Genomic DNA, 21944 nt, shown 5'->3' on the forward strand with positions numbered 1-21944 from the left:
TTTTTTTTCCTCTTCCAAATCGCATTTTCATTTTTACGGTCCATGTGCTGGGTTTGCCCAATCGCTCCCACGTTTGTTTCGCACTGAATATAATTGTTTCAATTGCCGAAAGCAAAAGACTTTCTCGCCATATGTTGTCGTAAATACAACCGCCAACCCACCACGTTCACACTCCACTCGGGTGTTGGTTGGCGAGGCAAGAGAGCCTTGTTTTCTTTCTGCTCTGATGGTATAGTCATTTACCGCTGATCAAAGGCGCCAAGATGGATGACTACATGTTTCACCACCATGTCCAGGAGTGCGAGATTGTGACGGAAGCGACGAGCTATTTAGAGATACTCAACTACTCGGTACGCTCTCGAGAATTCTTTTCAATTGGATCCTTTCCTATACTTACCAAGATTTCCAGGATCCGAGTTACAACACCAATGAGGAGCACCGCGATGCAGCCACTCTGGATGAGTTTGAAAATTTCATCAATCGCCAGGGCGTCTTTGAGCCGCCGACTCTAAAAGAGGGAGTCAAGTTGTTGAGCGCAATTCGGCTAGTGTAAGTGTCTCTCCGTTATACTATACACTACCATTTCTCCCGTGGCCAAGCTTGCCCGATTCGGCTTGTTATCAGACTGCCAAGAAAGAAACCCTTTTTTTCTATCTTGGCCTCTTTCCAAACATAGAACATGCAAACCAACAAACTACTCTACTTTGTCCCAACCAATAAAGCCTCCAGAAAGATGCCCAGGACCCGGACACTTTTACACCACGGCACATCTCCCTCTCGGCAGATTACTACGAGAAGATGGTGCGCGGCATGCGGCTGCCCTTCCGCGCCATCGAGGGCACCTCGGTGGTCGGCCCCTTTTTCTGGTCGGCCATGGACCAGGACGACGAGGACCCGCACCTGCAGGTGATATTCCGGAAGTCGGACGTGCGCAAGAAGGGCAAGACGCGCGGCTGGGAGCTTATGCTCTCGCACTCGTTCGCCACGGGCATTACCAACGGCTACGCAAAGGGAACGCCGTCGTCGGACCTGGTAAAGTGCGTCACGCACCTGCGCGCCTGCGCCGCCCAGGTCCGCCACCCCATGCTCCTGCCCGTCATCATAATCAGCCACGACCTGAGCGCGTCGACGGATCAGAAGCAGCGCGACGCCAGAGACTGGATCCGCAGGCTCGAGGAGGCCATCAGCATGCGCGAGGAGGTCATGGCCGACGAGACGTACGCTCGCTCCAAGCTCGGCCTCGACCTCGACCAGCTGAACAGGGACCTCGTCGAGTGTCACTCCCAGGTGCTGTGGAAGAGGCCGCAGGCATACCTGCAGATCATCAAGACCATGGAGGACGCCATGCACAGGTTCCACACCCAGATGATGATGCTGTACCCGCCTTCGGCATCACGCGAACAAGATGGCTCCGACCACGGCAGTCAAAGCGACAGCCACAGTCGTAGAGGTCACAACAACTACCACCACCACCAAAAGCAGCTCGTCGACGGCGACCTCGACCGCCAGCACCGCAGCATGCTCTCACGGCTAGACTTTTACCGCGCCAAGCTCAACGGCGTCGAGCACTACGCGCACACGACGCTAGCGCGGCTCAAGATCCAGCGCGCCGCCCTATACAACGTCATTGCGCAAAAGGAGAGCAAGCTCAACCTCGAGATGGCCGGCCAGCAGCGCCGCCTGGCCCACGCCGCGAAGCGCGACAGCAACAGCATGAAGACGCTGTCGCTGCTCGGCGCCTTCTTCCTGCCCGCCACGCTGCTCAGCTCCATCTTTGGCATGTCCTTCTTCGACTTTATGCCGCAGCAGGGCGAGCCCGTCGTCGCCGACACGCTGTGGATCTTCTTCGCTACGTCGCTGCCCCTCACGGGCCTCATCCTGCTCGTCTGGCTCGTCTGGGAGCGCAAGCGAGAAAAGGCACACGCCGAGGAGGACGACGACCTCGAAAAGGGCATCGAGCGCATGGAGGCCCAGATCATGGCCACCATGCGCCGCCGCACCCTCAGCAAGGCCCGTACCTTTGAGTGGTCGGGCAACGGGAAGCCGCCCGGTCCGCCCATCGTCAAAGATCCCGGGAGCAGAGTGCTGGTCTCCAAGGACACTCTCGACTTGGCCAAGGACAGGATCAAGGACAAGATCAGGGAGGCTCGTGATAAGGAAAAGGAAGGATGAGCAAACTAACTACAAGACTGCAAGAAAAAAAAGAAAAAAAAAAAGAGCAAGAGTCAGAAAACCCCGCAGTCCGGTGAGAGCTCCTGCAGGAGTGTTGAAAATTCCAGAGTCAAGATCTTTGGTGTATACCATTTAGCTATTCCGTCTTTTATGATGATATGACACGACATAACACCCCAGATGAAACAAAAAAACAAAACGCACAAAAAATAAAGCAACGACCTTATGAATATTTAATGAATAGCATCGTCATCAGAGCCCTGACTCCCTCGCCGTGCACCCGTTACATAGCGCCCCATGTTGCCATTTGCTTACAAAAATAACAAAGGAGAACAAAAACAAAAACAAACCAAGAAAATGGTATCAGTACTCGAAGTCGTCATCAACTGCAGGGCCCTTGTTCTTTGCCACACTTTCCTGCTTCCTGTACATCTCTGCAACCTGTCTGCTCGATGTGGCTTCATCGGGCTTCTTGTCGTCACGCACCTTGATGAACCGCGGGAACCGTAGGCTGATTCCCTTGGTCCCAGACGGGTCAACACCCTCGCCGCAGCCTGCCTTGTAGCGCGGGCTGAGCGTCAGGTCTGCCGTCTTGACCTCCCACACGAAGCGAGGCTCGAACCAAACGTCCGGCTGGTGCTGACCACCCGAGCTGTGAGAATAAAAGGGCTTGGGCCTATCGATAACTGTGTCCTTGAGCTGTGTATACAGCTCCTCGAGGACCGCCTCAGAGAAACCTGTGCCGATGTTGCAGACAGTCTCATACTTGTCGCCGCTGGAGTTGTAGCAGGCGAGGAGAAAAGCTCCGTACACTGACGTACGCTTGCCCTTGCCGTAGTAGGCGCCCAGAACCACCAGGTCCAGGGAATCGCCAATACCAGACAGATAATCCTTTTTGATCTGTTGGGCTTGCGACTTAGCATCCACAAATATTGTACAGTAAGAGGGCAAGGGATAAAAAATCAAACGTACCTTTAGCCAGTTTCGACTCCGCTTGCTGGGCTCATACCCACTCTCAGTGCCGTCCAACATTTTAACCATCAAACCCTCGCATGAAGCTTTGACGCTTTCGTCCAGGAAGGTCTGGATCTCGTCGAGCTCCTGGCCATTCATGTGCGTGGCATAGGCGAACTCGCCCTCGATCGGTTTGAAAGAGGACTCGAGCAAAGCCCGCCGTTCGCGAAGCGACTTCTCAACAACAGCTTCGCCATTAAGGTACAACAGATCGAAAGCAAACACACACACTTTGACCTTGACATCCTCAATCTTGACGTCCTTCTTCTTGCGCGTCATGAGCTGTTGGAAAGGCAGCACCTTCTTCTCCTGCACGTCCCAAGCCACTGTTTCGCAGTCGAGCACGAAACTCTTGGTGTCCGGCTTGACCCAGCTGTCCAGCTTGGCCAATATATCAGGGTACTTCTGCGACAGGTCTTCTGAGTTGCGCGAGAAAATGGCGGCCAGGCCCGACCCTACAGCCTTGGTGGCACCCGGCAGAGCTTTGCTGAGCTCCTCGTTTGCTTCCTTGGCCACATAATGGATCTGCGCCCGCTCTCCGTCGTATTTGTACTCGCAAGTAAAAGTCTGATTCTCGAATCTGTCGAGTACCTCGGTGATTGCCTTTGTCGGTTTGGCCAACATGGGCTTGAGTGGAATCCCTGGCCGCAATTTGCACTTGTCCTTTAGGTTCATGATGCCATGCTCCAGCAGTGCTGGGATGATGACTTCGTAACTTGGGAGCTCGCTGTAAACCGTCTTTAGCATCTGCTCAGCCTTTTCGACGTCGCTTGCACTGGGAACGCTTCCATTCCGGGAGGCTTCGTGCGCGATCACAGCTTGTGCCAGCGATGGCAAGACGGTTCTTTCGGCCAATCCAAGCCTGAGCTTCCCCTCAAGGAATCTGACGATGAACTTGGCCTCGCTGGGACCACCCTTGTCTTTGCTGATGTCAACTTTGCCGGTATTGTTCACGTCGGCGGCAGAAAGGAGCTTCTTGATCATGTCAACCTTGCGGCCCTGTGCTCCATTGCCCGTGACTGTCGCAATGTTTGTGAGTCCAGCAAAGACACCTCGAACGGTCAGGGGCTTGGGCTTGAACATTGTCGGTTGTGTCGACCGCGATTTGACCGCAACCAGACCCAAATCGCCAATCTCTCTTTGGTCCTGCTTGATGATTGCCAAGCTGCGACCCGTCGACTCGCCAATCGCTTTCATGATGAGCGACTCGCCAATGCCCAGTTCAATACCGGCATAGTCTGCGGCCAGTTTGTTGATCATCAGTAGAACCGTAGGAAGGAGGTCTTCAGGTGTTAATTTCAAGACCTGTCGCAGGAAACGCGAGCAGTGCTCTATTATAATGAGCCTCTTGGTGGTGAGCTCCACCAAAGAGAAGGTAGTGCAGAGCGCTGCGTATGGGACAGGCTCGCCTGGCTTCCAGTCGGGGTAGGGATCCTTGCTTGTGGGCTGCAGCAGGGTCTTCTGCACCGTCTTGCGCACCTTGGCAGCAACACTGGGTTTCTCGTCCTCCTCGTCAATCTCATCTTCTACTTCCGAAGCGGACTCGGAGGCAGAAAGCTCTTTGGCCGATTCATCTCCGTCTTCTTCCTTGACAGCGGCTTTGCCACGTTTGGAAGCTTTGGCCGTCCTTGCGGGGTCGTCTTTGACTGCTTTGGATTTGCCTTCTTTGGCTTCCGTCTTAACCGAAGGCGAACGCCGCCTCTTCGCAGGTTTGGTATCTTGATCTGACGCAGTAGCTTCTGCTTTGACATCATGTACTACCTCGTCGTCCTCGTCCTCCTCGATGACCTTCCGACTTCGCCTCGCTTTTTTGATAGGCGGCTCTTCGTCATCCGGTTCCTCATTCTTAACAATGGCGCTTTTGATGTTTGGTGAAGATTTTTTTGTGGCAGTTGCGGATACCATGCGCGGTCGCTTCTTCGTATCTGCACCAAACATTCGTCCGCTGGTTAGATCTCCCGTGCTGTCCGAGCTGGCCAACTAAACGGCACAATCATGGGCTCGAGAAAACCGACCTTTATCAGATGCTAGCTCATCGCTCGTGCCTGGGCTGCTCACAACCTCATCCTTATCCTTTTCATCCTTCTTGTCCTTCGTAGGTACGGGCTTCGTGGCAAAAGATAACTTGGTCTGTTGCGCTGGCGCGGGCGGGCATCCTTTTCCAAAGAACTTGCTAAAATCGAGACGACACCACGCTCACAATGTCAGCAAAAGCTCCAGAAAATGTACGCAATGCGACATCTGAAAACTATGGGTTGTCATCTTCGCAGGAAAAAAAAAAAAAAAAAGGTGCTGCGCAGCACATGCCCGAGAGTAGTCTGAGATGGTTTCACATACCCCAAGGTGGCTTGCTTGGGAGCCATCCTGAGCGGACGACGGGTCACAACCGTCCCTGTGAGGGCGAGAAGCTGCCTGGAAGCCACGGCGTAAGCGGTACACGAGCGTGTACTTTGCGAGAGGGTTGCTGGCCAATTTTCTGCTTGTCAAGTCGCTGGAACCATACAACTATTTCAATAAGCTGGAGATTTGAGGTGGCGACCTGCTTAAATAGCTCAGTCTTGTCGAGTTGGTTTCAAATCTGGCCCTTCAAAATTAGTTCGAAAAGAGAAAGAGGGGATTAAATGTGGTCAGGCAAAGTCACCAAGACCGTTACGCGAATATTGTGAAGATATGCAAGTGACGCGCCCTAGCGCGTTAGTTCTTAATTGGTGACAGGGATTATTAGTGGGTCGTCGCTAAGCAACTCAGCCTGGACGACCCTTGCAATTGCTAGGCAGCCAGAGCGGACTTGCCGTTGGGGATGTTCTCTCATGAACCTTGACCAGATATCCATGCCAAAACCCAGTCCGTCGGGGTCAACATTTGTTTATGCCGGAGCGTCCAATTTTTGAGCACTGGACCCTGGGTGGGATGAAAGATGCGAGGAGATTTTAGAAGAAAATCCGAGCGCACCTGGCAAAATAAAACATAGTTCAAATTGTCTTTATCCCTGGGCCAAACCTTGGCAGATGTCTATTGATCGCTACCAACACAATGAAATCCCTCAAAGTAACTAAGAAAAAAAAGTAGGTAGGTATACATTGTACATCCAGGGCCACTCTCGTAATGAGGTGATCCCCATGGGCAGATTGATTACGTGGGCATGCGCGTGAATTCGAGCTCCGGCTCAATCAGTTCTTGTTCTCAAAGTAAAAGAGCTCGTCGGGGGTACGGCCGCGGATGAACTCAGGCTCCGTGCCTCTGACATAGATGTCCTCGAAGAGGATCTTCTGGGTCGGCTCGGGCGGGGCCATAGCCTCGGCGGCCTTGACCTCCTCGTTGACGAAGCTGCGGGCCTTCTTGTCGAGGCTCTTGAGCTCCTCCTCAGTCACAACATCCCAGTCCATCATCTTCTGCTTGAGGCCGGCAATCGGGTCGTTGGTCGAACGCATGCGCTGGATCTCCTCACGAGTGCGGTAGGTGGTTCCGGGGTCGGACATGGAGTGGCCACCGTACCGGTAGGTGACGTACTCGAGAACCAACGGGCCGTTGCCGGACTCAGTCCACTCCTTTCCGTACTTGACAGCTGCCTTGACGGCAAGAGCGTCCATACCATTGACCTTGAGACCGGGAATATACTGACCACGCTTGTAGTAGTCGGTCAAAGCCGAGGAGCGCGAGGCCGAGGTACCCATACCGTACTTGTTGTCTATCGAGTGATAGTGAGACGCCTATGTTAGCAAGGTCATGATAGCTCGCCGCAACGCGTCAAGAAGGCAGAAAACTTACTCTCGCAGCCGAACAGGGCGGGGAGGTTCCACAGCTTGGCCATGTTGAAAGCCTCAAAGACTTGGCCCTGGTTGCTGGCACCGTCACCGTACAGGATGATACTGGCCTTCTTGCCACCAGTGTACTTCTGGGCAAAGGCAAGACCCGCACCGACGGGGACCTGAGCACCGACGATACCGTTACCGCCGTAGAACCCCTTTGCGAACATGTGCATGGAGCCACCCTTGCCGTAGGCGATACCCTCACGGCGACCCAAGAGCTCACCAATAATGGAGCGGATGGTACCGCCCCGCATGTAGGCAAACCCGTGGCATCGGTACGAGGTGATGACGTCGTCCGACTTGTTGATGGCATGCTCAATGCCGACAGCAACAGCCTCCTGTCCCGTCGACAGATGGCAGAAACCCCGAATCTTCTTTTCCTTGTACAACCTATCGGCGGCCATCTCCATTTGCCTGAGTATCCGTTGAAAACTTGGGTCAGCCCATGGTGCGAAAAGCAATCGAGGCCAGAGTGTAGTAGCAGGAGCCAACATACCGGACGACAACCATGTCGTAGTACATCTGCTTCAGGTCCTTCTTCGTCACGTCCAATGTGTACGGGGGAGGGTCCAGCTCATATGTCTCGAAACTCTCATCACTCAGGTTGACAGTAAAGGGCTCATCGTCGGACTGATGAATAGAAGGGTCAGCTATCCGCAATTCGCCCGACAACGTCCGGGCCCTACGGTCTCAACCAATTGGCCGCATCCGGAGCTGATCCATGGGGGGCCAGGGCTTTGCTAACCTTGGGAACTGCGCCCTTGTCGACGTGGGCGGATGCTGCATCAGTGGTAACACATCGGCGGGCAACAGCAACAAAGGGCGCCTGTGTCCGCTGACGCAGGGGAGCCTGCGCTGCGCGACCTATCCTCAGGCCTCTGGAAAGCATTGTCTGTGAGATTATGGCACGGGGGGGGTGAATGATGCTGGCTGAAGGTTGTGATTTGGAAATCGCTGTCGACAGGTTTTGAGCTGCAAGCTTGAGAAACGTCCGTCCGATCGAACCCGTTGAACCTGCGAAACTTTTTGGCGTTGGGACGCAAGCTGCTGCTTGTTGAACCGCGCTAGTCCATTTTGAGCGCTAGCGTTTATCCTGGTCCCTTGTAAAGTCACGTGTGACCCATAATCACTATGAAGCCATAGTCAGGCACCAGATATTGACAAATTTTGCTAGCCCGGTTCTAGCCTGTACCTAGATAAGGTCGGTTATTAGTAGAACCAAACAGCTATCAGATAAAGTCATTCATTCGCTCGTTATGATGCATCAATACATTAGAAAAGTTGAATAACTTCTCATTGCTTGAAAACCCAAGCCATCTTCGTCTGTCAACACTCATTATCAAGTACATATAGAGGAGCAAAGATATTATGATTTAGATAACTGCTGATGACACGGCTTCCTCTTCTTTCTTCTTGCCTCCCATTGCAAATAGCCGGTAAGAAAGCAACGCCCGCTAGACGAATACGAAGAAATTAGTTATCTATATGTATGAATCTCAGTCGTATACCGACATCGAGAGGCCCCGCCCATGTTTTATGTACCAAAAAGACCAAAGGAAAAAAAAATGCATGCCCCTTTCTTCGCTAGCCATATGCCCGACAAAAACAAACATAAACATGTAAAAAGCCGCCAGAGCTGGATGCCGATAAGGCAAAAAAATTCGGGCCCCCATCCGGTGCGCTATTATAGCAACCTGACACCTTCGCGCAACAATTCGTATATTGGGAGGTTAACCTGTCAGAAAAAACTATGCCAACCTGAAAATCACCAGCTTATTCAATGGCATGACATAGTGGATTTTTCTGCCAGCAGTAAGAAGCACTTCAGTCTTCTTGACAGTCGTCGTGGAAGAAGGTCGAGTTGCATTGCTGCAACGGTGCTGTTGAGGGACCAGCATCTCTCATGTCGACGTCTGGACAGTCTCGCCTCGGAAGACCCGGGATTAATGTGTTTGTTTTGGTGTAATCCAGTGGCAATGCACTCATGGGCCGGTCTGAGGCTTCGTGTGGGCGCTGAGGCAGAGACACCGGTCGCTCATACAACATCTCATCCGGCGGGCTGAACGAGAAGAGCTGCAGGACAAGTCTGGGTCAGTATCAATTTTTCGGGCATTTTCTGGCGGCCGTTTGTCCTCTGAAGCATGTACTAAGACTTACCTCCATGATTGTTCTTCCATTGCGTGATGCCATGGCAATGCATTTCTCGTCTTCGAACGCCACGCGCCATACAGCATCGCACTGTGCTACCAGTTCGCGGACAAGGTGTCCAGTCTTCAAGTCCCAGATCTTAACCCGGCCATCACTGCCTCCACTGACGACGCGAGTATCGTCAAATTGTAGACTTGTCACGCTGTTGTCGTGGGCGGCCAATCGGTGAATAGGGCAAAACTTGGAAAGAGACCACACTCTCACTGATCCATCAGAGCCGCCAGTCACCAGAGTTTCGCCTCGCATCTGAAGCTGGCCAACCAGCGACGTGTGCCCCTGCAGCACAGCTTGGCATTCACTGTTGCCCAATTAGCATGGTAATTCATACCCGTGGGGGAGTTTCAAACACCTACCCGGTAGCAGCATTCCAGATGCGAACGCTTGTGTCCAAGCTCCCAGTAGCGACGCGCACGCCATCAAAGGCGATTGCATAGATTTGGCTGTAGTGTCCCGATAGTGTATGAATACAACGACCTTCCGAAATGCTCCACACTTTGGCCGTGGTGTCGTAACTTCCAGAGACCACAATATCGCCCTTGATTTCTAAGCATCGCACACTTGCTTGATGGCCAACAAGAACATTTCGACACAATCCTGAACGGATATCCCAGATCCGAAGGGTGGTATCCCGAGAACCGGAGATGGCCGTGTTGGAATCCGACATTTTCAGGCAGCGTACCGTGGATGTGTGGCCACGGAGAGTATGCAGGCAAGCCCTAGATACCATATGTCGCTCCGGTTAGCAGCGCCATCAACCTTGCCTGAAAAAAAAAAAAATGAACCACCTACCCAGTAGAGAGATCCCAGACTCTGACGTCTCGATCGCAGCCTCCACTAACCAGGAGGTCGTCCCAGGGCACCATGGCCCAGACGCCCATGACATGGCCCTGCAGCGTTCGTTGGGCATTGCCCTCGGTGTCAAAGACGTGAATCTTGGCGTTATCAAGCGCCACGATGATGTACTTCGGTGTCAAGTGAAGACTAGTCACCACGCCTCCCTCCTGAGTGATGTTGCGTGTCACGTTCCGGCCGCCAGTTCTCCAAGCTGCATCTACCAGATACCTCTGTTTGAAATGCGACTTGTACGTCTTGAGTGTTGGTCGAGAGGAGGTGGCGCCATCGAAGCTGGATGAAGCAGACATGCGGACGGAAGGAGTTGGTAAAGCCCCGGGGAAGCTCCGGTTCGCGCTGTCGGAATATGAACCAGTGAGTGGTAATGCGGCCGGTCGTGTCAGGCATATGCCTACAGGGGGTTGCACTTCGGAGAGCCTGCGTTCGTAGTCGTGTTTAACGCAGAGGTTTTTCCATGTCATGTCATCGCTCAAAAGGTCCCGCCATCTACGGGAGACTTGCGATGCCCGAGCCAGGACCTTTGGATCATCGATAAAGGATAGTATCTGTCGCGGAACCGGAGTTAGTGGCCACAAGCACATCGCGCCGAGATCTTCAGAGGCGATACGTCTTACCCTTAGGCACAGCTCATCCGGGAGACTAGTAAAAGGATCCTTCTTGAGAAGCGGGCTGACAAACTGGTGGACGAAGCTGAGCTGCTGACTGGTGCAGAGGTTGAGGAGGTCGGCCAGGATCCGTGTTCGCTGCGGGCCGGTGCTGTGTTGGAAGTGCTGCCTGACTTTTGCGAGGAAAAAATCCTCGCCGACGTCAGCGTTACTCCAGTCGAGCTGGCTATGTGATGGACCGGGAGATGCAGCTGGCGTCGGGGGAGGCGGAGGAGAGCCGGTAAGCGTCTGATCGAAATCGGCTGCCGGCGTGCTCATGCTAGGAGTCGGTGGGCCTCTTGGAGGCCGGGGCTGAACAAGTTTGACGCCGCCAGCGGTGTTGAGACTTAATTCGTCGCCATTGAACATGCTCCCCCTCCTTTCGGAAAAGCTTAGAGGCCTGTGATACGATGCCATCGGAGCGGAAGGTTGTGTGGCCTCCGGGCTTGGCCCTCTATTCCGGCAGGAAGAACAGCGATTTGCGCAGACCAATACAGACAGTTGTTGGATTTGTTTGTGTGTGAATGTGTAGAGTCGAGTAAAAGTCGTGGGTTGTGTTACTTGGATAGTCTGACAGGTGACTGACGAAATAATACACTAGTCTAGATGGAGAGACAAACAACTGGACAACTTTGGGCTCTTGGAGGAGAAACGTCGAGGATGGCACAACGAAGGGGTTTGAAATTGCACAGTCCAGGCGCAGTGGTTGCAGGGTGGATCGACGCGACGGGGGCTGAAACGGGGGGGTTGATGGACTCGGCGCTGGGTTCGCTGACACTGACGAACAAGGCAAATTGAAGGTCAAGGAAAATGGGAGGTCCGACCTGCCGTTCCAAATCAGTTCAAGCAGCAGCCAAGCAAGTCACGAGGAAGTCACAATGGCCCTCCACTTGGCAACAACCACCGACACTAATACTACCCGTGGCGAAAGTAAATCTGATTGTAAACGTGTAGTGGTAGGTAAGAAGATAGTCAAGACTCCCAAAACAGTTTTTGACCGTTTCCAAAGTCCAGAACCGATCGGGAACCAGGAAGAAGAGATTCAACCAGTGGGGTAACTAAGTTGGTTGGTTGGGCAGGTATTAGGTAGGCTTGGTAGGTACCTAAAGGTAAAAGGTAAGGAAAGGTAGGTACGTTTAGATTAGGTGCCTCAACCACAAGAGCCAAGGGAAGTAAGGATGGCGGAGGAGGGTGGAACGGAATGGAGAACACATTGAGCGAGGCAGCGCCCAAAAAGCCAAGCCCGCAACATACGCTAACAAGACCCAAAGCCAGTTGCACTGTACGGGACAGTTAGGTAGGTACCTTGGCTGGTCTGCTCTTCCTTGTCGTACTACAAGACTGCCACCCTGCGGCGGGTCCGAGGACTGGCTGACTTCTGCAAGCCGTTTCCAGGCCCCGGATCAACAAATCCTCTCGGCCGGCTCCAGTTTTCAAGTCGTGGGGCACTATCCAATCAAAAATTCGGAAAGCGGTTCGCAGAATTATGCGGTATTCGATATTCGAGATGCAAAACCGCTACAGTGCTGTGAGAGTTACGCAGGAAGGGGGTTTTTATGGTTTCTCTTGGACAGAGATTGACGGGAATGCATTTTGCACCGTTCAGACGAGAGTGGAGTGAGGGGAGGCGGACATGCATTGTGCTCCGTACAAAATATGTGATGCAGACAGTACCTACGCACGAAGTAGTAGCTCCGCATGGGCAGGCTGGGGACTTGCCTATAGTCAGTTCACGATATTTCGAAAGTTTTTCATGGTTTTAGATACAAACAGAAGACTACCAAAGGTAAGTAAGGTACTTAAGTGCTTGAGCTCCATCAAAATCTCCTTGCACACATTAAGTACCTTGGGCTGGTAACTACAAAGTAATTACGAAGTAGGCCCCAGGCCCTGTGGCTGGAGGCAATTAGGATCCCTTCTCCCTCTAGCCGTTGCGCCAAACATCAATTCGCAGTTCGACAGTCCTTTGAACACAGCCTTGAATTCCCGAGCTTGGTCAAGAGACGTTTCATGATGCGGAAACACCCAGCTAGCCTGGTACCGAGTATGCTGCCCGTCATAGTACGCCGTCCCGTGCAGCCAAGATGCTTACTAGACTACTTCTAGACTAGGTCTAGTAAGCACCGATTAGTACATAAACGGTAGGGATTTTCCCAGGAGCGCAAAGCAGGGAACACTGAAGGACACCCGCTGTTCGCATCCAACCCCATTTTGCTGCACCTCGCCTGGAAGAATGCATTCATGAATCAGTAGACTCACTGATTTGTCGTCATTTTCAAAAGCCATTGCGAGGGTTGCACATCAAAACATCTGCAACTATGCCGAAGAACTAGGTGAATTTCGGGGCTTTATGGGTTCTGTTCAAGCCACGCGCTGGCCATCATCCCGTCCATTAACAACAAACACGTGCAGAGGAGAGACATGGGGTTTGCTTGGTTATTGTCACGAGCAACAGGTGGAGGCCAATTGTCTAGGAAATATCTGGTTGGTCTTGGGACCATCTTTTACAATCCCATCTTGCTGGTGCGACTTCTCACCTTTTCGTTCGGGCCCCGTACATACAATTGCAAGAGCTAAGTAAATCGTCATTATAACACTGAATGGACAGACACTTCGTTACTCACCCACATACCAAGGTCGCAGCAACAACCTTTAGGGCAGTAGCATAAAATTGAGAGCGGCAAATCCAGAAAGATGTCCACATTTTAGTTCCGAAACTTGCGCCGGCGTTGAAGGTGGTTCCAGTCTGGCCGACACTAATTAAATAAGCGAAACAAAATTGTATGTGCGCCGCGAGGGTTCGACCATGCCGTCATGGCAAATCTCGCCAGGTGTATGATACATCGAAAACTGAACAAGCCTGCAATACTAATGGCAAAATTAATCGGGTTCTTTATACCGGAGTTATCGCCCTATAATTCTTGTTCGGCCGAAAGCCCCCGAACACTCCGAACTCGAGGGACTCATTGATCACGCTGACGCATTTTCTTTTTGTATGTTGTAAAATCCCAATCCCATTCTTCACCCATATGTGACTATACTACTGCTGCCTGGTGATATTCGGACTTCGACTTCATATCGGCCGAGACACAAGTAATACGGCCTTTATGTCGAGATATTTAAACGCATTCTCTTGGTAGGTCTTGGCTTCTTGTTTTGGTCTCATAAAGTATAGTGTAATGTTTGATATCTTTGTTTGTGCACGACTCCTCTACTTGAACAACATCACTACTCAGAACAAAACATGCCAACGCCCAGGATCCTCATCTCCGGCTCGGGCATTGCCGGTAGCACCTTTGCCTACTGGGCCCTACGTGCATTCCCGACCGCATCCATCACAATGGTCGAGCGCTGCCCAACCTTCCGCCTAACCGGTTCTAGTGTCGACCTCCGCAGTTCAGCAATCGAAATCTGTAAACGCATGAACATGTTAGACACGGTCAAAGCCCACACGACTACTGAAAAGGGTGTGCGGTTCGTGAACTCCGACGGCAGCATAGTGGCCACGCTCGGTGCATCAGGTCGCTCCGACATTCAGGGTATCACGTCCGAGTATGAAATCTTTCGCAGCGATTTGGCGAGGATTCTTCTCGAGCCATCAAGGGACAAGATTAACATACTCTTCGACGAATATGTTGACAAGTACGACAACGAGGAGGACGGGGTCAAGGTAACGTTTGCAAAGAGCAAGAGAGTCGACAAATTCGACCTTCTCGTAGCTGCAGACGGTATCGGCTCCCGGATTAGAGGGCAGATGCTCAATTCCAATCCACGCGACCAAGTCCACGACGAAGGAGTGCACGTTGCATACTTCACGCAAAAGAAAGACTTGCTCGGCGGTTCAAAGTTCGCAGAAGGATACAGCGCCCCGGGAGGACGAGTAATCATGATCCGCCCGGACCCGCATCCAGAAGGGCGAAGCAAGGTTATTCTCATGAACGTCACAAAAAAGAACGATGTCGCCGCCAAGAAGCGATTGAACGATGCCGTCGACGCAGGGAACGAGGCATACATGACACTCCTCGAAGACACTTTCGCCAATATGGGCTACAAGGACGCGGAAGTGCTCAAAGGAATGCGCGAGAGTGACGATTTCTACTGCTCGCTGTTTGCCCAAGTCCGCTCGCCGAAATTGATCGACCAGTCCGGGCGGGTAGTCCTCCTCGGCGATTCTGGTTACGCGACGCCCGGGATAGGAACCAGTCTGGCGATGATAGGCGCATATGTCCTTGCTGGAGAGTTGCTGTCTTCGACAAGTGGCACGTCGATCAACATCCCCGCCGCAACCAGCAGATATCAGGACTTGATGGTGCCATTTGTCAAGGGCCATCAAGGTGACGATAATGCAATGCAGTTAATGAATCCGCAGTCCAGCTGGGGGATCAAGTTGAGAGACGTAGCTCTAAGAGTAGTGACAGGACTCTGGCTAGATCGCCTGGCTATGATTGCTGCTGCCAAGCTAGGCTACACAGACAAGATGCTCAGCATGCCAGAGTATGCATGGCCAGAATCTGTCTGATTCACTTTCTCATTGCAGTGTGCTTGACATTCAATCTTGGAAAGAAAATCTCTATTCATACGGAATCTCCTGCATATAATTTCTTTCCCCTCAACTTCTTTTCGTATCCAAGGGGACTAAACTCAATTCAAAGCATCTCCCGTTCAGGTAGGTCTTGGCTTGCTGTACATACCATAGAAAATACCTCTGAAAGTCATTTGTAAAATAAAGAAATAGAATAAATAAATGAGAATACAACAATGTACCCGAGAAGCGCCCACGAGCTGAACCCTTCTGTTCCCTTACTGAACCATTATTATCTGGCACAATACCTATGCACCGACGACAAAAGTACTTTCCATGGAGGATACTGCAAAACCGCCTGGAGCCAGGAGAATCCCGGCGGCATTCTGGACCGAGTGCAAGTCGATGAGCTGAGCAGTAGGCAAGGTCCCAAAATAAACACTGATGCAAGCTAGTATTCGTACCCGACTATCAAGTCACCTCGTGTCAACCGCCCGATTTGTCGGCACAGAACACCCCATGAGGGTGAGTCAGTCCCTCTACAGGCCATGTGCCTACAGCGTAACTGCAATCGGACCAAAAAGTAGCTTCAGAGGTGGTGCAGCGCATGGGAGTTTATAAGGTTGGCTGGTAGCTATCGTCAAATATGCGCACGCTCCTCCTGGCATATAAAGACGTTGCTGACCGTAGTAGGCCGTTTAATATACAAGTAGCCGTCGAGACCCGGCCTTGGCAGCCAACAAATATGCTCTCCCATGTTTCTTACCTGATGCGTGTTTCATGATACAGGAGCTGACCGTTGAAAAGTCTGTGGAATACGGCTCATTTGGCCTCTTAAACACCTGCGCGCACGTCCTCTTGATTCCTGAGCCATATGTTTCCCCATAAAGGGTCGGTGGAGATCGACGCTCTTTTTGTTTCACACTTGTCGCTAGTACATCTCAGCTGAATGTTTCAAACAGTAGAAAACGCTAAAAGTACTTCCGCAACTGATGGCACAACGTAGCGCCCCTAATTTCCGTTTATATAATACCTACTTAGGTACCTCGGCGACAGTACTGAAAATGTAGAAAGATGGTCTAGGTGGTCGTATGTACATCTTACTAATGAAATCGGGGCTCATTCCCCGGAAATGAAATACCCGTCTTTTCATCTCAGTGATGGTGGCCAAACTGAGTAAGCAACGGGAGGAGCATGCCAAATACAGTGGCCAATGTATCTCTCAACTGTGGGCGGATCTGTTTCCTGTGCGTAGCACCCCCACTATCCGCATACCCATTCATGCCACCGTGATGCTCATACGCTGCACTGTTCTCCTCTTGCATGGCGTGCATGGCAACGTAGCTTCTCAAAGTCAGCGCGCCGATGAGGCATAAAAGGAAACATGCATAAGAACTTACAGAAAGGTCCCCGCCGAGAACAGGAGTAACATGCCAGTCCACCACTGTCCACTCTCACCTTCGACGTTCTGTCCGCCGAGTATGGAGACGATGAGGTATGTACCGATGGCCCCAGCCGGCGCGGCGAGACTGAATACTATCAAGTGGCCACGTGCCGCGCGTTTTGACAGCCCTTGTTTGAGCAGGACGGAAGTGAGGCCGAATGCTGCCGGAGCCTTGTGGATCATGATCGCAGCGAAAATAATTAACCCGAGTTTCATGTTGGATGTCGTGGCCGATGCACCCATGGCTATCCCATCTGCAGCCGCGTGAATAACAAGCCCGGTTGTAGTGGCTAGACTCCGGGAATGCTTCGGTGTGGGAGCCAAAGATCCAAGAAAACCTTGCGATTCTTCCTCGCCGGGTCCGCTTGAGGATGCTAGATTGTCTAGACTGATGTGCCTCGTCGTGGGAGCTGGTTGAAACTGGTCCATAGCCTGCCGAGGAATACGGTCTATCAGGAACATCAAGATGAAGCCCGACGTCAGAGAGAATCCAATGTAGAACGTGGGCAACACGCGCTCGCTCTGCGCCTTTTGACTGTCTTTTGAAGTTTTGGAATCCTCGCCCGTTGATTTGGTAGCATCCTTCGGTGTATCCTCGCGAGTGACCACGATGGGAAGCACGTCTCTTTTCTGCAAGCTCTTGCCACCTTCGTGTGCCAGTTCATTTGGCCTGGGAGGCATAGGGACTCCTATGCGAAGAAACGGCATGTGCGGGCTATCTCCAGCCTCGAGGTCGATCGAACTTCGTTTTTCAACCATATGCGCAGCCTCCCATCGAGGAGATACCGCCTGTCCTTGAACATCGTACCGGCGGGTATGCGAACTGGCATGAGCCGGAAGATTAGTTGATGCTATCGCTTCGATACCTTCCGGTATTATAACAATCAGCGAGGTTCCGACTAGTATGCCAACGCCAATGCTGGATATCAAGCGGAGCTGTGACTGCGACAGAGTTAACGATAGTGGGAGGGCTCCGGCAAGAAATGATCTGGGGAGCAGAGTCAGTTTGAGCCGCAAGGATTGCGTACGGGTGTTGTTTTTTAGAGGCGATGAACATAACGGTGCTATCGATTCAAAGTAAGGTATCTGTCACATACGCCAGAGCCATCACCACCTTTTTGGGAAGAATCAGCTTCAACACTCATTCAAAACTGCAGTATTATGAAATACATAGACTTAACAGCAGTACTCACACAAAGAACGAGAAGGAGTAATAAGCCACCCATTTTGGAGGATGTTTGCCCCGGATCGGACGGTAATAAGGGCGACTTTATCGGACCCCCAAGCCGTCGTGGTCCAGAGGATGACGGCAATAAAAATGCGAGTGGGTGCCAACGTGAGGCCTGCCAAGATAAAAGTACAGTTTGCTGTTGCTTTCGAGCCCCGAAAGCCTTTCAATCGAGGAGGCGTCAATGGCGGTTAGTTGGTCGTCAAGCACCTTGACAATTATAGCAGCCCTTTGATGAATTGGCTTGTTTAAGCCTGAGATGTCACTTTTGCAGCCTGGGATGAACAGGCAGGTGAGACCCACCGTGTCTCGTTGCAGCTACATTATCGGATCCACCCGGATGCATCAGGCTTTTTGATTTGACTTGCGCCAAGGTCTGATTGGCCATTCAGCCTATGCGCTTAATTGGAAGTCCCCACATTTGTGCATCCAAGGTCAGACGCGCCATTGTCAAACGCGTAGAGCTCTATATCTCCCTAGACTGGACTGGACATAATCCCACTTCAGCACCAATCTACCTAACACTCGGCAAAAAAAGAAGTAGGAGGGCCATTGTGCAATTGTTTTCTTGAACGCTTTGATTCCAATCTACAGAAAAGAATAACTCGGCTTGCGCAGGTTGTTTATACTAATTTTTACATAACTACCTGAACCTCCTGCAAAGCCAGGCGCATCTGAGAGATGGCTGAATCCGATTTGTGTAAGGTCTCTCTCCATAGACAATCGGCCAACTCCATCCGCATGTCCAAAACTTGCTGACAACTCTATTAGGGTCCGTGGATGCCAATTCAGCATTGGAGCTGAGTCTAGTAGAGTCAACCGAAGATGGCTTGACAACAGTGACCCGTTTTCACCCACGCTTCACGTACCCCCTCTTTGGTGAAGAGGAGCAAATCTTCGGCTACCAAGATCTGAAAATCAACCTCCAATACCATGCCCCAGACATGCGCCCTAATGTCAAGATCACCCACAGCAAGAAATTCAAATCCATTGGCGAGACCCAGCCAACAGATCTTGATGCCTTGCTCCAGGAGTATCTCCCTCCCGGTAGGTGACTACATCATAGAATACTTATGAAATTTCGTGAGTGCTAACAACTGAATTACCTGCTGCATAGTCGCATTCGCCAAGAACCGTGATTTCCAAGATGCAGTTCGCTTAATGCCGGCCGACTGGACGCCCCCGGGCGAGATTCTCTCAGAGTTTGATGGCGCGGATGGTACCAAGTTTGAAATTCGCAGGTCCAACCTCGCCGACGATGCGACGAGACAGATCATAGACCGCGTTCAGCTACTTATACTACTCTTTATCGAGGGTGGCAGCTACATCGGCACCGATACCAACGACTCACTCGATCGCTGGGATATATTTTTCCTTTACAACAAGAAACCCTCGACTGACGGCAACTCGCGCTACCAGTTTGCGGGATACTCTACCGTGTACAAGTTCTTCCCACTGCAGCGCTTTCCGCTGGAGCCGAAGGAGGCGCATAAGAACCTCGAACTGCCCTCGGAGGAGTTTCCATTTTCAAATCTACGGAGTCGTACTCGCATATCACAATTTCTCATCCTCCCACCGTTTCAAAAGTCAGGCCATGGATCTCGCCTCTATCGTACGATTTACGAGTACTGTCTACGTGACCCCAACGTGATTGAGGTTACCGTGGAGGACCCCAATGAGGCCTTTGACGACATGAGAGACGTAGCAGATCTGGATTTCCTCCGCCAAAAACCAGAGTTTACCAATTTGCGCATTAATACAGACATTCAGATACCAAGACAGGGCGCCGCCCCGCGTAACGTCGTCGACGAGGTCAAGTCAGAAGAGGTGCGTTGCTTGTACAGGATCGCACCGAGGCAATTTTCGAGGGTATTGGAGATGCATCTCATGTCGAAACTTGCAGACACGGTCAGGCCGACTCTGGCCGACACCAAAGTTGTTGCCAAACCTACCAAGGCTGAGACACACGAGTATGACCTATGGAAGCTCTTCGTGAAGCAGAGACTCTACCGGCATAACAAAGAAGTGCTGAGCCAACTTGACCGTCGTGATCGTATTGACAGGCTCAATGAAACCTTGGGCAGTGTGGAACTCGAGTACGCTCGTATCTTGGCCCTTGCTGACGGGCGGTCTCGGGCCGCCACTTCATACCTCAAGCGCAAGCTGGATGATGACGAAGACGCAGGGGCAAGCTCAAGCAAGAAGGCGCGGATTGAGGATGCATAATTGGTTACTCCAGCCAAAACCATTGGTTTGCAGATCACTACTCTTTGATTATCAGTGGAGAATTTGGAATCTGACCCGGGTAACGCACAGCCGTCTTGACCTAGGCTGCAAGGGGGAGGAGTTTACCATACCCATGACGGGCTGTTCCTCTGGGTTCTCAGCACATAAGGATGTAATATAGTGTATTCGGAGTCTGGATTGGACGTGAAGATGGTATGGGCGAGATTTCGGGTTACATTGCCGTTCATGCTACCTTAGGAAATTTCACTGCTACAGCATCTGCATGCATGTTGCTCGCCCTATTTCTTCCCTTTTTTTGGTCAGTGGCGCATGGGTCGCGTTCCGTTCACTCCTTGCACGCCTTGACCAAGTTGACTGGCTACAACAGTAGCTTCCCTGACCGCCCTTGCAACAGTGCCTCTAACGATACCTTCCTCGAGTACGAGCAGTCCGCCAATAGTACAGCCTCCTGGTGTGCTGACCTTGTCTCTGAGCAGGGCAGGGTGGTCTCCGTGCTGGACCAACGCGGCGGTACCCTTCATGGTCTGGGCAGCCATCCTCAATGCCTCAGCTCGAGGCAGGCCCATGGCCACGGCGCCATCGACGGCGGCCTCCAACATCAGGGCAAAGAACGCTGGACCGGAACCGCAAAGCGCGGTTGACGCATCCATAGTGCTTGGCGGAAGGTACACGACATCTCCGATGCGCTTGAAGATCCACGTCACCAGGCTGGAAACCTGAGGCGGCAACGGCGGCTCCGTCGTAGCCACGACAGTCATGCTCTCGCGGATCATGGACGCCGTATTGGGCATGGCGCGCACGACGCGGCAGGGGTTCTCGATATCCTTGGACCCCAGGGCCTCCTCCAGGTGACCCTCGATCTGGGGCACGGTGACGCCGGCGCAGATGCTGATGAGAAGCTTGCCACACAGGGCCTCAGCTATGCCGGGCTTGCTCAGCACGTCCCCGATCATCTGCGGCTTGCAGGCGAGGATCACGACGCCGGCCTGCTGCACCGAGGCGAGGTTGTCGTTCTGCACGACCTTGACGACGGACGAGTGCTCCGCCAGCGCCACCTTGACCTTCTTGGCGCTTTCAGGACGCCGCACGCATGCGATGAACCGGCTGGGTAGGCGGTCGGGGACTTCGGGGTGGACCGGGGTCGACGTTCCGGACGCGGATGCCGACAGCATCCCACTTGCCGCCATATCCTGGAGTGAGGTGAGGATGCCGGACAAGATGGCGATCCCCATGGTGCCGCAGCCCAGCACCGTCAGGGTCAACTCACCATCTGATGAAGTTTCCAGCATGTTGACTGGGTTGGTTATGTGGCGGTTAGCGATGCTGGTGAGTCAAGGAGGGAGTAGCGGAGAAGAATGATCCAGCGAGGCTAAGATATGCATTCAAAATACATATTTATTCTTACTAGCTCTATTGATGCACTTGATTTCCCAATTGATTGATGCGAATAAGAATTCTGCACTCTCCCAGCTCCGTGTTCAGTTATTTCTGTTGTTCTGATGGTGGTTTTTTGTTAATCAAGACCCCTCCCCACCAACGACTTATTCAGTGTCCTGTTGAGTATCGATTGTAGGTGGACGAGCCTGTTCTTAGACTTTCACTTGAAAGAACAAATTTTGATGCTGTACCTGTGCCTTGCAAGTAATTTGAGAATAAAAATGAAGCAACAACAACATCATCGAAATATTTACTTACGTTATATGACAGACTTCAGACGCCTGCTGCTCATGTATTTGCAGCTGGCCTTTCTTTTAAGAATCGGTGGAGGCTCCGTGGATTTTATCGATGGAGGGAGGCCGATTAC

The 21944-nt window shown here is 52.1% G+C and overlaps 8 protein-coding genes across 8 annotated transcripts; 3 read left to right on the forward strand and 5 right to left on the reverse strand.

Annotated features, from left to right (window-relative positions):
- Window positions 1-263: 263 nt before the first annotated feature.
- PpBr36_05956 (uncharacterized protein) lies at window positions 264-2172 on the forward strand (the record flags this gene model as incomplete). The annotated part of the gene is made up of 3 exons (XM_029893104.1): window positions 264-350; window positions 410-549; window positions 723-2172. The coding sequence occupies 3 exons, from the start codon at window positions 264-266 to the stop codon at window positions 2170-2172; spliced, it is 1677 nt and encodes a 558-aa protein (XP_029746185.1).
- A 363-nt stretch (window positions 2173-2535) lies between these two features.
- Window positions 2536-5549, reverse strand: PpBr36_05957 (uncharacterized protein; the record flags this gene model as incomplete). Its single annotated transcript, XM_029893105.1, has 4 exons — window positions 2536-3072; window positions 3145-5111; window positions 5202-5359; window positions 5524-5549. 4 exons carry the CDS (start codon window positions 5547-5549, stop codon window positions 2536-2538), a joined length of 2688 nt encoding a protein of 895 aa, XP_029746184.1.
- An 807-nt stretch (window positions 5550-6356) lies between these two features.
- Window positions 6357-7884, reverse strand: PpBr36_05958 (uncharacterized protein; the record flags this gene model as incomplete). Its single annotated transcript, XM_029893106.1, has 4 exons — window positions 6357-6874; window positions 6955-7409; window positions 7492-7625; window positions 7741-7884. The coding sequence occupies 4 exons, from the start codon at window positions 7882-7884 to the stop codon at window positions 6357-6359; spliced, it is 1251 nt and encodes a 416-aa protein (XP_029746609.1).
- Window positions 7885-8819: 935 nt separating this feature from the next.
- Window positions 8820-11116, reverse strand: PpBr36_05959 (uncharacterized protein; the record flags this gene model as incomplete). The annotated part of the gene is made up of 5 exons (XM_029893107.1): window positions 8820-9068; window positions 9153-9501; window positions 9557-9919; window positions 9993-10600; window positions 10670-11116. The coding sequence occupies 5 exons, from the start codon at window positions 11114-11116 to the stop codon at window positions 8820-8822; spliced, it is 2016 nt and encodes a 671-aa protein (XP_029746179.1).
- A 2827-nt stretch (window positions 11117-13943) lies between these two features.
- PpBr36_05960 (uncharacterized protein) lies at window positions 13944-15218 on the forward strand (the record flags this gene model as incomplete). Its single annotated transcript, XM_029893108.1, has 1 exon — window positions 13944-15218. One exon carries the CDS (start codon window positions 13944-13946, stop codon window positions 15216-15218), a length of 1275 nt encoding a protein of 424 aa, XP_029745615.1.
- Window positions 15219-16375: 1157 nt separating this feature from the next.
- Window positions 16376-17891, reverse strand: PpBr36_05961 (uncharacterized protein; the record flags this gene model as incomplete). The annotated part of the gene is made up of 4 exons (XM_029893109.1): window positions 16376-16565; window positions 16622-17653; window positions 17763-17779; window positions 17859-17891. 4 exons carry the CDS (start codon window positions 17889-17891, stop codon window positions 16376-16378), a joined length of 1272 nt encoding a protein of 423 aa, XP_029745461.1.
- Window positions 17892-18574: 683 nt separating this feature from the next.
- Window positions 18575-20119, forward strand: PpBr36_05962 (uncharacterized protein; the record flags this gene model as incomplete). The annotated part of the gene is made up of 3 exons (XM_029893110.1): window positions 18575-18593; window positions 18665-18940; window positions 19011-20119. 3 exons carry the CDS (start codon window positions 18575-18577, stop codon window positions 20117-20119), a joined length of 1404 nt encoding a protein of 467 aa, XP_029745613.1.
- A 320-nt stretch (window positions 20120-20439) lies between these two features.
- PpBr36_05963 (uncharacterized protein) lies at window positions 20440-21429 on the reverse strand (the record flags this gene model as incomplete). Its single annotated transcript, XM_029893111.1, has 1 exon — window positions 20440-21429. One exon carries the CDS (start codon window positions 21427-21429, stop codon window positions 20440-20442), a length of 990 nt encoding a protein of 329 aa, XP_029745614.1.
- Between the last annotated feature and the right edge of the window lie 515 nt (window positions 21430-21944).

This window comes from Pyricularia pennisetigena, assembly GCF_004337985.1.
Source record: "Pyricularia pennisetigena strain Br36 chromosome 4 map unlocalized Pyricularia_pennisetigena_Br36_Scf_6, whole genome shotgun sequence".
Taxonomy (NCBI): domain Eukaryota; kingdom Fungi; phylum Ascomycota; class Sordariomycetes; order Magnaporthales; family Pyriculariaceae; genus Pyricularia; species Pyricularia pennisetigena.